Below are 16,460 nucleotides of genomic sequence, written 5' to 3'. Positions count from 1 at the left end.
GTGGTCTTTGGGCCAAATCGTGAATACAATGGTAATATTCTCATTGCCTTCAGTGGGACCAGAATCTGTCCCAGTGACATGACAAATAATTTTAATTAAAATAGATTCTAAGGAAAAGTTGAATTAAGCACCAGTTTAGTTCCCTGTAGACCTTTATGTGTGTCCTCCACAAACGTAAGTAGCCCTTTTCTTTTTCACAGGTATCATTATTATGGAATCGGCATTAAAGAAAGCAGTGCATATTACCACTCTGTGTATTCTGGAAAAGGGTTGACAAGGTACAGTAACGTGACTTCTGAGACTAAATCTCTGCCACTGTATTTTGGATTGATGTTCAGCAATGATCTAATTTTAATCTTATCTATCTATGTAAGGTAGTCACAGGACACCTATCACTGTAGTATAGAGGCACCAGTAATATTGTTCTCTCATGTTTTTAATATCCCTGGTTTGGGGAGGTAATTTACTCCCAAAAATCCAGGGTTAAATTTTTGGACACAGTGGGCCACCCAATGCAGCTCACCATTGTGACACTGCCAGGGAATGGTGTGAAGTTGGCACCTGTGGGCAGGAAGGCGGGTTTCAGTGTAGATTAATATTTACTGGTTCTTTTACTGGCAAATATCAAGCTGAAACCTAAACCAGAAGCTCTAATTATATTTATTTAAGGGACAGCTAGCAAGATCAATAAATTATGATAGCTGCATGTTGGTTTACCAAACAAAGGCTAATAGTTCCTAAAACAAATGTCTCAGTTCACATATGGCTTGAATGAAGGCTTTCATTGTCGATGCAAATACAGACATGATTGGGATTGTGTTAAAGGAAAGGGAAAAATGAGTTTATGGGCATATATAGAAAATTCAGCCATGGCAGCTTCAGGTTATCGCCCAGAGTTCCTGGCATAAGAAATAGGGCCCAAAAGAAAACATAAGGCTAATGTTGGCATTGGTCATCTAAAGAAAGGAGGATCCTGCAGTTGCTGGGTATAATAAATCTGAACCTGCCATTTCCTTATCCAGCATTTATCAAGGATTGCGGGGGTGTTTTCGGCACATTTGTAGATGAGGTTATTTTGTAATGCAGAATTATCTTGAACAAATTGCTCATTTAATTGAGTGAGAGGCACAAAGGGGACCATATCACTAATGGCCCTGGGCAGTATCTCAGCCAGAGCCATGCACCATTAGGTTCAAGCCTGTAGCCTTGCAAGCTCCATTGCTGCTGAGTGAAAGAAAGTGGAGTTAATGCAAATGAACCCAGGGCCAGATTTTCAAAGGAGTTTAGTGTCTAACGGTGCAGATAAGTGCCTAGTGGGATTTTCCAGCACTACCAGGCATCTAACAACTATTGATTTCAGTATGAGACTGAAGTGCCTCGGTGCTTTTGAAAACCTCACTAAGCACCTTTCTGCATCTTTAGGTGCTTAAATACCTTTAAATATCTGCCCCTTGCACCCCCGTCCTTCAAAGGAGCAAGCGTAGCACACTCCTACCAATAGCACTGTGGGAAGAGCAGCTTTAGCTTGTGACTGGGGCTTTGGAGGAACACACCCAGCAAAAGCTGCCCAAGTTATGTGCTGAATTGGTGGTGTCCCCTTGTTGCTCTGTCCACAATACACATCTAGCTGTGAGGCCACTTAGCTCTATCTCTGTAGGCCATGGAGTTCTTCTGCTCACCCACCGTCCCTACTTGCCTTCTGGTATCTGGCATCAGACATGAGATTTGGAAGGAACACACATTTCCCCTTTCCAAGACACTCACCGCCACTCCCCTGAGCCGTTTCCCCTGTGTCTGGCCTGTGCAGGCAGAATGCCTTGGGTCTCCTCCGGCCATGTCAGCTCCACTCCCTGTCCCCGGCGCATCTCAATGGCTTGAAACCACAATACCTTCCCATGTCACTATAAAACTTCATGTTGTCATTGTAATCTTACCACCTTGCAGCTAAAATAAGGGGGAATTCTATTAGTTATACAAACCACAACTGACTTGTTTTCATCATTGTGCAGATCCTTGTAAAACCTTGCAACCCAGGATTCCCTAACGTAGTCAATATAATTCAACTGAGTTTTCTAATGACTGCACCTAGGGCTTGCTTCAACACCCAATGAAGCCAATGGGAGTCTTTCCACTGACTTCTGTGGCCATTGGACCAGGCCCATAGTACACAGAATGGTATCTATACTGTTACATATTCCTGACAGTTATTAATGATTTTTTTTTCTATCAGAGATACATCCCTCTTGGACTGAAACCATTCTGAGTTCTAGGAAAGTAGCTAGTTTCTGGCAAACACTATTTTATGCTATTATCGTTCTTCTCAAAGGGGAAAGTCTAAACTCTTTTTTCTTTCATTTATTTTTTATTACTCTTATTCTCTGCTAGGGCAGTTCTAAAATATTCTAGATTTGGGGCTAAAAGCTTTCCTGACTTACAAACTTTTGTGAGGTTCTGACACAGGTTTGAAGTCTGAATGGAACCTGGGCCTTAGGCTTTTCTGATTGGTCACTGCCCTAAATTCTTCACTTTTAAAAGACTGTCTCCCATGGCTTTAATGATGTTCTTAGGAGCTTGGAGACCAGTAGAAGTTAAGGAATGGAGCTAATTGTCCAGATATGTTTATTTTTCAGGCTTACCATGATCATTTTTCCATCCAGTGCAGTGTGGGGAGGAGTTGTTGTTGTTTAATTAAAATAACCACAATGCTCAATTTTGATGTATTAATACAATCTATTTTTTTAAAAGGTTTTCTGGAAGCAAGTTGAAGAATGAGGTAAGCACTGTGCCCTGTTTTCTCTTACTTGTAGTGCCTTTATTCATAGTAGAACTATTGAATAGGGAGTGGTTCCCCCCAGCCCCAGTTTGCTTGAAAATTGCAACAGTGCGTTATAGGGTAGATTGTGCGACCTTTAGTCATGCTGCTAAGCATGTGCTCCCAAGAATAATCCAAATGAAGTCAATGGGATTACACTTGTGAATAAGGGTTCTCAATGTCAGGGTTGTATAGTCGAGCCCTGGGTGTCTGAGACCATGCAGTCAAGTTTCAAAACAAAACTAAAATGAATGTGATCAGACAGGATTTAGTGAAAATTTTGCAACCCTCCTTCCATTAAACTATATACCTGCTCACTGTCTTGAAAATATCATAGAATCATAGAAACGTAGGACTGGTAGGGACCTTGGGAGCTCATCTAGTCCAGTCCCCTGTACTGAGGCAGGACTAAGTAATAACTAGACCATCCCTGGCAGGTATTTGGCTAACCTATTCTTAAAAATCTCCAACAATGGAGATTCTACAACCTCCCTAGGCAATTTGTTCAATTAGTTTTTGCAGAAAGGATTTACAAAGATTGCATGAGATGTCATTCTCACCAGCAACACAGAAACATTGAAAAGATTTTAAAATCTTATAGGTACAGACTAAATGAAACTTGGATGAACTTTGAGTGCCAGGCACATTGTTTACCTCTGGTATGTTTTATCACATTTTTTAGTATTTTTTCTGTATGAGCAGATATCAGAAAACTCTTTTATCTAAACCAGTTAGTGTGCCATTAGAGTCTGCATGGTTAATTAGGCTGATAATATTGCTGTCATTATCTTAATGTTAAATAGCCATTAGAAACAGATGGTATTAGAATGAAAGGGCAGGTGGCAATGGGTTAAAATATCAAACCTAGAAGTGGGATACAGTCATATAAATCCATTAGCACAATGAAATGGTGCAAATGTTTTTTCTTTAAAAAAAACTTTTATGCACTAATTTCTTTTAATCAAAGCTTTTAATACATTTAATGGGTAATTGCATAATAAAGGCACCCAGATTGCTCCTGTTATCAATTTAAAAAAAAATCTTGATGCTGATAGGCAATTGGAAAACTGCAGAAATATTGACTCAAAACAGTGTTTTAACTGTCTAATGTTTAAGTCAATACATAATTTAAACTTCTATCATTTCTTTCATTTAGCTCTTTATCTGTGTTTGAATAGGTTGATGGGACAGGCAAGGTGCTGTTCAAATAACATATGTCTGTCATTCCTTGCTTTCTGTTTTGGTTTTTTTAATGATAAAGTAAAGACTGTTTGGAAGTCTGAAGTGTTCATTCAAATCTGAATTTAAGGTATCCCAAATGCAAATGCACACCCTCAAATGAAACAGATCAGTGTAAGAATGTAAGTCAAATGATTAAAAAACAGGGTAAATAAGTGGTGGACAACACCTAGCTTCAGTTCTTGGTATTCTGAATTCATTTAATTTGAGACTGACTCAGATTGTTGAAATCTTTACATCTGCTTCAGTGGACACAGAATTACACACTTTTTTATATTTCTTTGCTCTATATTTATGTACACCCATTAACTTGCTAATTCACGCTAGGGTGAAACTCACCCATATGCAGAGGGCTAGAACAAGGCCAATTTAAGTACCACTTACATTCTCAAATCAGGGTTTAAATGTGCTGGCCCAGTACCTGGGCTGAATCCCACCCAGTAGTGACTGAGGGAACCCATTCAGAATGAGTGGATTCCTAAAGGTGAAATTCCTCTCATTGCAGAAGACTGTGCAAGGCTCTGTGCACTGAGGACTAAGTGAGGCAGAGAGGGAACACAGGGACTTGGGCAGGCAGCCTGACCGGGGTTAAATGTAATCCTATGTGAGCAAACACTATTCAATAAGCCAGGAGAGCATCACAGAATGTACTCTGTCCATTTTCTTGACCACTATCATTTCATTTTCCTCACGGTATTTCATAATGCAGCACTAAGTGTACTGTGGTATATAGTGTAAAGCTTAGGAAGTCTTAGTAATGTCATACGTTACATAATACAGGGTGCTACTGTTCAGTCTTTGCTGAGAAGTGGGCTGAGGCAGCCGGGTTATTGTGGGAATTAGAAAGTCAGCAAACTAGTGAAGTGTAGATTTGTCATGTTTTATCGTAGTCAGTATCTGAACATGCAGGCTTGTCGTTGTTTCATCATCTGCACCTGCTGTCGCTCTGAAAGGGAAAGGCTAGCATCAGCATTTGGGGCCACGGTTCTAGCCCTGAAAGCTTTCCTCTCGAGGTATAGCCAGCACCTGTGCTACCTTTGGCTGTGATCCTGCCGGGGCTTACAAGATTCAGATAGGTCACTGCTTGAATGGGAGCCCTGTAGGGAACATCTAGGAACTGAAAAAAGTGGTACTGATAGCCCAGAAAGGAGGCCTTTTCCCCTCTGAGTTAGTACTGAACCAGTGCCCCTGCAGGGTAATTGGCAGCATAGTGTTCTGAGAATATTATCCTCCAAGGAGATGTAAGCCTGATGTCACGACCCCTTGTGCTAGTTAACAATCCCACTGCATTTCTTTTTTTTGGTAAGAGAGACTTGACCTTAGTGTCCAGGCCAAACTGCAGCTTGGTTAAGTGTGTTTTGCCTCTCTGTACTATCTCCTGCATGAATTTATTCTTCACTTCCTGCCCTTACACGCAGTCCAGGAGACCTCAGTCAAGCAAAACTAGGGACTTCAGTGCTGGGCTCTTGAATTGTTGCGTAGTATTGCAGTACATTTATAATGAACTATGGTCACACACCCCTCCAGACAACACTGTCTTCAGCAGGGATTGAACCAAACCACAGGCCACTGCCATTTGACAGAAGGAGAACTTCAGATGTGAGAAAGCAGCAAGGCACAGAGCTCAGTTCAGCTCCTAAGAGTGAATGAATGGGAATCACATGTATGCAGGTTAGACTGTTCTGGGAACCTTTATAAATGAATAGGCGCTTACCTCCAAAATGAGCAAGAAGCAGAGCTGCTCTTTCACTTATCCAGCCGGTGCGAACAGAAGAAAAAGTCTTGATATTTACAGTCTCATAAGTGTTTCAAGAGGCAATTCAAGTCTCACTGTGAAAACTCCCACTCATTTAAATGGAATAGGATTGGGCCCGTGCTTAATTTGTAACGAAAGAGGTGCATTTTTTTTGCATTCATAACTGATGCAGCAAGCCCAGAAGTGCCAGGGCTATGAAGTGCCAAACCTAGGGGTGCTGGGGCTCCATCCTGGCAAGCCATGGCACAAATTAAGCACTGGATTGAACCCACACTCTCGAAAGGGTCCCTTCCAGAAAAAAAAATGTGTCTAATTAATCTCTGATATAACTCAGTTAAAGTCAATGGAGTTGCACCAAAGATTAATTTGGCCCAGTGTGATCACCTGGTCTTACAAAGCTTTGTGTATGTTTTATGTATGTCCGTTTAAACACAAGAGATTATGGTCTGCTTTCACTTGTAAATCAGGAGTCAATTCTTTGAAGCCAGTAGAATTCCATGAAGTCAGTGGAGTGATTCCAGGTTTGTACAACTGTGAAAGCAAAATTGGATGGTGATTAAAGTTAGGCACATGCTTAAGTATCTTACTGAACAGTGACTCAAGTTTTGAAAAGAATTATCTGACTTTGGAACTTTGAAAGATTTATCTGACTTTAACCAAAGTTTTGGAACCTTTGGGAGTCTCATGAGATATAACATCAGTTAAATACTAATTGGTGGTGGTGGTAGTATTACATGTTTCTAATTTTACTGTATTTTTACACATTTCAGGGTGGCTTCACTAGGAAATATTCTCTTAGTTCCAAAACTGGAACACTCCTTCCAGAGTTCCCCAGTGCTCAACACCTTGTGCTTCAAGGGTGCATTTCTAAAGAAAAGGTAAAATGGGAGATGCTTCTTTCTTGACTTGCAGACCAAAAACTGTCAGAGAACTTTTCTCCATATCTCACTCAGCCTTTGAGGATCACAGTATTGACATGAAAGAGCCAGAAATGTCCACAATCAAACAGAGTTGACTGATTTATAGAAGGGGCAAACCTTTACGAATGTCGATTAACTGGCTCACCATTGGAAAGGTGGTTGAATTATTTACCTATTAACTGACCTAGTATTTTACAAACTGATGGTATGTAACAAGGGGAGGGAAAAACAAACAAATAGTTGGGAGCTGTATTCATTCCAAATGCCTTTGGATTTGAAAGTCAATTTTTACTGATTAGATTGGAGCAAATAATTCACAACAAATAATTAGGTGAAATTTACCTTTCCCCACCTCCCCTCATCAACTGTCTATGAACAAATCACAAAATGACATGTGTGCTGATTATTTGAAATTATTCATGAATTTTGTAGCAAATAATTCTTGGTCACAATATCGTTTGAACTGCACATTTGACTGTAGCTTTGGAAGTCTGTGCTGTGTTGCTCAGTTACAGAAGTCTGATGGTATTGTTGCTGTTTCCTGAATGGATGATGTATGTAATGGAACAACACAGTGTACATTAGAAATTGTGAATTTTACAAGTCAATACACAATATTACCCCATTCCCACGTGCACTTTAACCATCCAATAAACAGTTCTGCATACATAGCCCAGGGGTTAGTACATGTATGATAGGTTTCAGAGTAGCAGCTGTGTTAGTCTGTATCCACAAAAAGAACAGGAGTACTTGTGGCACCTTAGAGACTAACAAATTTATTTGAGCATAAGCTTTTGTGGGCTACAGCACATGTATGATGTGTCTGATCCATGTAGGATATGAATCTGTTAAAAGGATCCTAAATTGCAGAGCATAGATCTTTAGCGCAAGCTGTAAACTCTGAAAGTTGCTGGTTCAATGTTGGCCAAGTTGGTGGCTGCTGTACTAAGATTAGGGGGTCTCCGAAGGCTTTCTGAGACCCTAATGGCCACTGACTGGCTGTTGCAGTGCTGCCCATCCCCCTTCTGAGCCATTCCCTCAGGGGAGGAGCTGGTAGGCTCATGCCTACTTGTTCTGGAAGAGGGAAAGGAGTGGAGGCCTTGAAAGACCTTGTGCCTTTGTTATGAAGAGCAACATGTAAGAAGCCATTTGCAGTGCACAATAAGTTTCATTGGTCCTCTACAAAATCCAAGACCTATGCTATATATTGTTGAGCGCCACCTACTAGCATATAATCCATTAGCTAACTATTTACATATGGATAGATGTCTCTCATTTATAGACCACTCTTGTAACAGCAGTGTCTGAGGGCAGCAGGGGGCGCCTGGCATACTCAACTGGCCTGCTCCCTCTGACCTGCTGTTGCTGCCCCACTTTGACTCCTTTCAGGGCAACAACAAAGCAAAAGCTCCCAAGCTGCTTTTTTGGCTAAAGAAAAATATATTTGCTACAGATGGGAAGTTGTATTGAGCATGGGCAGCATGTGAACTGCTGGCCGGGGATGCTAGCCCCCGCCCTGCCCCTTCCACACCCCTCCCCCCACTGGAGTCCAGAGCCCCCACCGCCGCCACTGGACCCCTCCCCAGGCTAGTGCACCCAGCCCCAGAGCGTCCCCAGCCCCTGGAGTGCCCATAGAGCTGGCAGTGCAGCTTCAGCCCCGGAGTGCTGGGAACATGGGAGGCGTGGCCCCAGCGCCAGCCCCACTGTGCATGGGAAGAGCCGATTTGCAGAGCGAGAAGCAGGAGGGAAACTGGGGGCAGAGCGTGGGCGGGGCTATGCCTGGCTGTTTGGGTAGGCACATCCTCCCACAGCCTATGATACCCGCCACCCATGGTATTAAGAGTTTAAATCAATTTAAGCTAAACCAGTGAAAACTTCTTATGTAGACAGGCTCTCAGTTGTGGTTAAAATGAGCTGTAATACAGCCTAGTTCAGCCTCTGCAGATGGAGCTAGCCAGGTAATAACCACATCAAAACCTGTGCTGAAGCCATGGGCACTGTTTTGGCTGTATTGACAGAATCTTACTGACTGCTGCATCATAGTCTGACTCTTGGAGACAGGGAGGAAACAAATATTGCAAGACAGCTGGAGAGCTATGAAAATGTTTACAGGTTCAGAACAGAGCTCAAATAGTATCTGAAAAGGATAGAATAGGATCACCCTTTCTAGGTTTTTTAAGTGAAGGAAATGCCCAGAAGCTCCTCAGATACCATGGTGATGGGAGCTGCTATAAAAACCTACACAGATAGATAGTTAAAATGCTAAGAAACTTAAGTGAGTGGAGGTTCTGAAGGTGTAGAAGCTGGCATTAGGTGTTACAACTAAACTGGGTTGAAATTTTCAAAGTTTGATTTTTTTTAATGAAAAATCATCAAAATTATAAATTTCTACACAAAATTTCGTGAATACATTGTTGACACTCCCTTTCATCCTCCATTTTCCATACAGTTGTAGTTACAATTGTAGCTGTGTGAAAGTCAGCAGGTTAATTTCACACAGTGATCGGTACACATCTTTTATTTTTGTTTCTCTTGGCACATTCCCCTCTTTTCCCTACACCAAAAATGTGCAGAAACTAGGGCTGTCAAGCGATTAAAAAAATTAATCACGATAATCACGTGATAGAAAAAAATAATCACAATTAATCTTGCTATTAAACAATAATAGAATACCATTTATTTAAATATTTTTGGATGTTTTCTACATTTTCAAATATATCGATTTCAATTACAACACATAATACAAAGTGTACACTGCTCACTTTACATTTAATTTTTATTACAAATATTTGCACTGTAAAAACAAAAGGAACAGTATATTTCAATTCACCTAATATAAGTCCTGTAGTGCAATCTCTTTATCATGAAAGTTGAACTTACAAATGTAGAATTATGTACAAAAAATAAATTCATTCAAAAATAAAACAATGTAAAACTTTAGAGTCTACAAGTCCACTCGGTCCTATTTCAGCCAATCGCTCAGACAAACAAGTTTCGTTACATTTGCAGGAGATAATGCGGCACACTTCTTGTTTACAATGTCACCTGAAAGTGAGAACAGGCATTTGCACAATAGTGTTGTAACTGGCGTTGCAAGATATTTATGTGCCAGATGCGCTAAAGATTCATATGTCTCTCAATGCTTCAACCACCTTTCCAGAGGACATGCATCCATGCTGATGATGAGTTCTGCTTAATAACAATCCAAAGCAGTGCGGACCAAGCATGTTCATTTTCACCATCTGAGTCAGATGCCACCAGCATAAGGTTGATTTTATTTTTTGGTGGTTCGGATTCTGTAGTTTCCGCATCAAAATGTTGCTCTTTTAAGACTTCTGAAAGTATGCTCCACACCTCATCCCTCTCAGATTTTGGAAAGCACTTCAGATTCTTAAACCTTGGGTCGAGTGCTGTAGCTGTCTTTAGAAATCTCACATTGGTACTTTCTCTGAGTTTTGTCAAATCTGCTGTGAAAGTGTTCTTAAATCAAACAACATATACTGGGTCATCATCCGAGACTGATATAATATGAAATATATGGCAGAATGTGGGTAAAACAGAGACATACAATTCTCCCCCAAAGTGTTCAGTCACAAATTTAATTAGTGCATTATTTTTTTAACAAGCTTCATTAGCGTGGAAGCATGTCCTCTGTAATGACGGCCGAAGAATGAAGAGGCATATGAATCTTTAATGCATCTGTCACATAAATATTTTGCAATGCCAGCTACAATAGTGCCATGCAAACTCCTGTTCTCACTTTCAGGTGACATTGTAATTAAGAAGTGGGCAGCATTATCTCCTGTAAATGTAAACAAACTTGTTTCTCTTAGCGATTGGCTGAACAAGAAGTAGGACTGAGCAGACTTGTAGGCTCTAAAGTTTTACATTGTTTTGTTTTTGAGTAAATTTATGTAACAAGATAACCTACATTTGTTAGTAACACTTTCACAATAAAGAAATTGCACTACAGTACTAGTATGAGGTGAATTGAAAAATACTATTTCTTTTGTTTATCATTTTTTCAGTGCAAATATTTATAATAAAAATAATACAAAGTGAGCACTGTAAACTTTGTATTCTGTGTTGTAACTGAAATTTATATATTTGAAAATGTAGAAAAACATCCAAAATATTTAATAAATTTCAATTGGTATTGTGTAACAATGCGATTAATCACGATTAATTTTTTTAATTGTGATTAATTTTTTTGAGTTAATCACATGAGTTAACTGCGATTAACTGAAACCATGCAAACCTGAGTTGAATCTGGGCCTTGGTATGTTGGAAAGTTTCACAAACCATAGCAAACTTTCTCTGAATCTGGATGATCAGGTAAGCTTGGTGTAAGGTCAGGCTTCTTTGGAAATGTTTTGCACAACTCTAGTTACAAATATTACCCATTTTTCAGACACTGGGACAAATTCCTTTGTCAGTCACACCTCTGCAATCCCATTAAAATCAAGGAGCAATACACTAGAGATGAATCAGCTGCGTGAGATGAAAGGAAAATTCTGCTCTTTAAAGCTTTGCTCTTGAAAGGTGATGATTAAACTTTGACCCAGTGACTGACAGCTTTTTTCCCCATTTGTCCACCCAATGATGTTTCAAAACACTCCTAGACGCCTATAGTAGCCTAATGATTAACTTGTACTACTCTTGGGAATTAATCCTACTTTCAAATATGTGGGTATACTTCACCCCTAACTTGGGTAAACTGGCCGCTGCCTATGTAAACTTTCAAAATATATTCTGCACATCTGATACAGGATTGGGCCTTAAAATTGTTGATGCAGAATTAGAGATGGGTGCCTCTTTCATTGTTATCAGTTCTAGAGCTGTACCTACAGTTTTCTGAAGGTCATGCACTTTCATTCCTTTTATGCTAGAAGGTTGATATACTGTACTTCAATGCTAGCAAAAGACAGCAGAAACCTACTTCGTCACAGCACTAAAGGAGAGTGGTAAGAGATCCTATTTAATCTTTCTGTCTTCCAAAACAGGTAGATACCCTTATCATGATGTACAAAACACACTGTCAGTGTGTCCTTGACAATGCAATTAATGGGAACTTTGAAGAGGTGAGGCTGTTTGAATACACATTCTTGGTTATATATGCATAGGTAGCAGAAAAGACATTTTTTGTCTCTGTGTTTTGTTTCCTCTCCCCAGATTCAGCATTTCTTACTACATTTTTGGCAAGGAATGCCTGACCATCTTCTTCCCCTGCTTGAAAATCCTGTTATCATTGACATCTTCTGTGTTTGTGACTCAATACTCTACAAGGTGAGTTAAGCATTTGGTTTTGTGGATAATCTGGGTCAACCTACACCTATTTAACAGGAGGTGTTTGAGTAAAAATACAGTGCAGAAGTTAGAACAACAAGATTCCTGAGGCCTGACTCCCCTCCCTCTGTACATCAGCAGCAACTTCACTATAATCATTAGCATAAAACTGGTGTCAGAGCAGAATTTGTACTGACTTCATTCCCTCTTCTGCTACCTACTTGCGGTGTGATCTTGAGTAGGTCCCTTAAGACCAAATCCTGAGGTTCTTACTAAGGTTTTACTCAAGGAAATACACAGTAACTTCATTGTCTGAGTAGGACATGGATAACAACTTTTATTCCAGTATTTTGATATCCATATTAGGAATTGTATTTATTTCATTGTTTTTGGGGGAAAAAATCACTCCCCTGATCGACATAGTTAAATCAGTCTAAAAACTTTGTGCAGACCAGGCCTGAGGGAAGCCCTTAGCATTTGGTATTTTATTTCTCTTTGATTCAACTTTTTAGCACCTGTAAAATGGAAATAGCCTCTTTCATACACTTGTGTGTGAGCTGTTGGGTGCTGAGCTCTTTTGAAAATCTGGCCTTTCCTTAATTAATAGCTGTAAAGCTCTTTGAGATCCTCAGATAAGAGACATCACATAAGTACAAAGGATTATCATTATCTTCCTGATAGGTTTCACAGTTGCTACTGGAAATCAGAAAACATCAGAAGTAGTGTTTGTGGCGAATGGAGAGGTTCGGGCCTAGTTAGCACTGGGTCTTTTATTATCATTTATTTTCATTTCTTGACTGGATAAAAATATGAAAAAAATCTACAAGATGCAGGGAAAGCATTTCATAGAAACATATCAAGCAGCAAACTGAGCAGCAAATTTTAGATTCATGTCAATTGATGAAATCAATAAAAAGTGTAGGAGGTTAGTATGAAGATATGAATTACTGTTCTTGGACTGTGCCACTTAACATCAGTTCCAGATATAGAACATGTTGTGCCTTGAGTTTATCATGGGTTTTCTGCTTAAAATCACAGTATCTCCATAAGTATTGGTTACAAATTAAACTAAGATTGAGCTAAAAGGGAAAAAAAACTACAAAGGGCAGAATTCAAAATCTGGAATAGTGGAATTCCCCAAAATTTCATCACATCAAAGAATTTGCTATTCCTTCTATGTCATTTTCTCTAGTTCTCACTTTCAAGCATTAAAGGTGCTCTTGGCATTACAATTGTCAAATATAAACTAGCATTTTATTGTATTATTATACCATTAAAATTATTAGTAGAAACAAATTTTGTTTTATTATATGACATATAAGAAACCCTGTGTTGAGCCAGATAATTAAAACCCATCAGTGAAGATGACATTCAGTGCTGTTTCACCCCAATTGTTCCACCAAGGGACTAGAATCCCGCCCCCTACCAAGCCCCTACTTGAGGTTGAGTCCCGGGACCTGCACCAGACCCTGAAAATCCTCTGGGCTCCACCCGTACAAGAGGAAGGATGGTCCAATGCTTAGGGGCACTAGCCTAGGGCTTGGGAGACCTGAGTTCAAGTCTTTTCCCCAGTACAGACTTCCTGTGTGACTGTAGGCAAGTCATTTAGAGTACTTCTATGCAGGAAGTCTGAGCCAGCATCTCTCCCTCAGCTTCAGAGCCTGAGGCCCAGCCTGAGTTACAGTGTCTACAGAGTCATGTCAGATACTGCGGTGATGGGGGCCATATACATACCTAAGATATTTCTAAGATAGAAGCAGGGCTCTGTGCTCTACAGACAAATTGTGAGAGAGAATCCCTTCCCCAAAGAATCTAAATAGCCAAGAGAGGCAAAGGGCGGGGAAAGGAAGTATCAGTGGCCCCAGGGGCGGCTCCAGGCACCAGCGCTCCAAGTGCGTGCCTCGGGCGGCAGGCAGGGTGCCTTCGGCGGCTTGCCTGCGGATGGTCTGCTGGTCCTGCGGCTTCGGCGGACCTGCGGGAGGTCCGCCGAAGCCACGGGACTAGTGGACCCTCCGTGCTTGGGGCGGCAAAATGTCTAGAGCCGCCCCTGAGTGGCCCCATTTCACTGAGGCAAATTGACTTGTCCTAGGCCATGGAGAGAGTCTGTGACAGCCAGAAATTGAACTCAGCTCTCCTGTAACCCCCAAACCACACTTCCTGTCCATAGTGTTATCATTGCTGAATTTAACACTACCAGCTGGTTCCATAACAATAATCTCGGGTGTGACAAAAACAGGGGAATTTTTGAGACATTTCTGGAGCAGACCTCTATGAAATGCATTATTATAACTAACTGGGTGTGCCTCCCTTGATCAGAATAAAGGCAGCAGATAAGAAAACATGAAAATGCCATGAGCTTCAACTTTTACGTTAAAATATCCAAAACTAACAAAGCAAAGAGACCCCTATTTTAATGTCCAGTTCTTTTCTCGTTACCTGGATTTTTTTTCTTAAGAGTCATGAGGAAAGATTCAAAGAGGTGTAAATGGAAGAGTCCTCCAGGAACTTACAATAGGAATTAAATTTCCCAGAAGTTAAATTTCTTTGTATGAATGTGTTGACCATGGAGGTGTAAAATAATTTTCTATTACCTTGTTCCAGGTCCTCACAGATGTACTCATCCCTGCAACAATGCAAGAAATGCCAGAAAGGTGGGTACTTGACAGTTACTAATACTGCTATAGTCTGGGTAATTGTTAGGCAATCAAATGCTCCAAAGAGAGAGGGAGTAAACAGTCAATGTTACGATAGAATTCTAAGCTTAGAAGACTTTTACTCAGTTACAACATTAATTTTAAGGACCTTTCTAAAATGGTGCAGTACAGGACAAAATACAACCTGAACTGATGGAATGTATAGATGTAGACTTGTGTCTATTTTTTTCAAAATATTTTCAAATCTGACTCTATGGTTATGTTGTTCACTGTTCCTGCTGCTGTTTTTCACATTACAGCTGTAATCAAAGTAGACTGAATGATGATGCCATTTTAAAATTTCCAATTACGGGGCCCAGCCTTGCAAACCCTTATTTGTGTGATGGCCCTATTAAATCAATGGGACTACTCAGATGACTGAGGGTTTCAGGGTTAGGCCCATAATCACTATTGCCACCGTGGGACAGATCTTCTCTTTCACCAAGCTCCTAGGAGAGTGGTGAGGAGAGAGCTGTCAAGGAGCCAGTTATGGCCCTTATTCTAGGTGCCAATTTCTATCACCTCCAGTGCCAGCCTTAATTATGGCAGTCTCAGGCCTGCTCTAATTTATACCAGTTGAGTATGATCCCTCTGGGTACGTCTACACTGCATCTGGGAAGTGTGATTCCCAGTGTGGGTAGACAGACTCCCGCTAGCTCTGCTTGAGTTAATGCACTAAAGGCAGCAGTTTGTATGTCTTTGCCATTCTCCTGCCATGGCCTATATCCCAAGAGTTAGCTAGACCATCTAGCTGAAAGAGGCGCTCTCAGCTGGCCAGCTAAGGCCAGTTTCCAGCTCCTTCATACTACCTGAGTGGCACAAAGAAGCCAGTTTGGGGAAGAGAATCTGAAGGGGAAGGGAAGGGGATGAAGGTAGATGAGGCAGTTGCTGGAGAGGGAGATAGGTTGAGTGAAGGTTCTTTGAAGACAAAGGAGACTAGAACATACTAGTTATGTGAGACAAAAGCTTAATTTCCACTATTTTCAGAATACTATCATGGTTCTTGCATCACACCCATCACCATGATATCTAAGTACCTGCCAACAATGCCTTAAGAATGTGACTAGTATCTGTTATATGTAGATCCTCTCTGTTTTTTTCCCCCGGGGGAAAAATTGTTGGAGATTATTTGTCTGTCTAGGTCTTTGTGCTGCTGCTATCTCTGATGGCCTTCGTTATTCAAGCTGTTCCCCTTAAACTGATGCAATGCAATGTTTTATCATAATGTTGGCCTTTCTTTAATATATTGTTTTTATTGTAGTTTATTGGCAGATATAAGAACTTTTGCTAAAAACTGGGAACAGTGGGTTGTTTCATCTCTAGAAAATCTACCAGAAGCTCTGGCAGATAAGAAACTGCCTATTGCACGAAGATTTGTTTCCGCTCTGAAACGACAGACATCATTCTTACACCTAGCTCAGGTGAGCTCTGGAGACAAGAATGAGAATTTGAATCACTACAAAACACTGTAGAGTGAAAGGTTAATGAAAAATCTTCCCATTTTTTGACCAGCTATAGTCATTGGGCCCATGAGTCTGCTACCATTTCAGGTACCAACACTGTAATCCCCACAGGATTTTTCTTTGCAAATCCTTCCATGCTTTGGCAAGCACATTATGAAGTGCAATAAAAGGGTATTTGTTTATTCCCAAAGTGGAAAATATCAAATGATCTTTCTCCCCATGATGACTTCCTCCGTGCAATGGTTAGTGAGTTCATCACCTTTTGGATTAATTTGTGATTTACCCATGTAA

General features: G+C 40.5%; 1 protein-coding gene across 1 annotated transcript in view; it reads left to right on the top strand.

Moving 5' to 3' along the window:
* Window positions 1-16,460, top strand: part of RFX6 (regulatory factor X6) — a 46,848-nt gene that overhangs the window by 13,310 nt on the left and 17,078 nt on the right. Inside the window, exons 6-12 of the mRNA XM_039531255.1 lie at window positions 201-278; window positions 2,746-2,773; window positions 6,578-6,685; window positions 11,731-11,808; window positions 11,900-12,013; window positions 14,615-14,664; window positions 15,968-16,127. Of these exons, the coding sequence (XP_039387189.1) occupies window positions 201-278; window positions 2,746-2,773; window positions 6,578-6,685; window positions 11,731-11,808; window positions 11,900-12,013; window positions 14,615-14,664; window positions 15,968-16,127 (616 nt within the window). The remainder of the gene's footprint in view (window positions 1-200; window positions 279-2,745; window positions 2,774-6,577; window positions 6,686-11,730; window positions 11,809-11,899; window positions 12,014-14,614; window positions 14,665-15,967; window positions 16,128-16,460) is intronic.

This window comes from Mauremys reevesii, linkage group 3, assembly GCF_016161935.1.
Source record: "Mauremys reevesii isolate NIE-2019 linkage group 3, ASM1616193v1, whole genome shotgun sequence".
NCBI classification, from domain to species: Eukaryota; Metazoa; Chordata; order Testudines; family Geoemydidae; genus Mauremys; species Mauremys reevesii.
The sequence above is the reverse complement of the archived record's forward strand: the minus strand, read 5'-3'. Positions and strand labels throughout refer to the sequence as shown.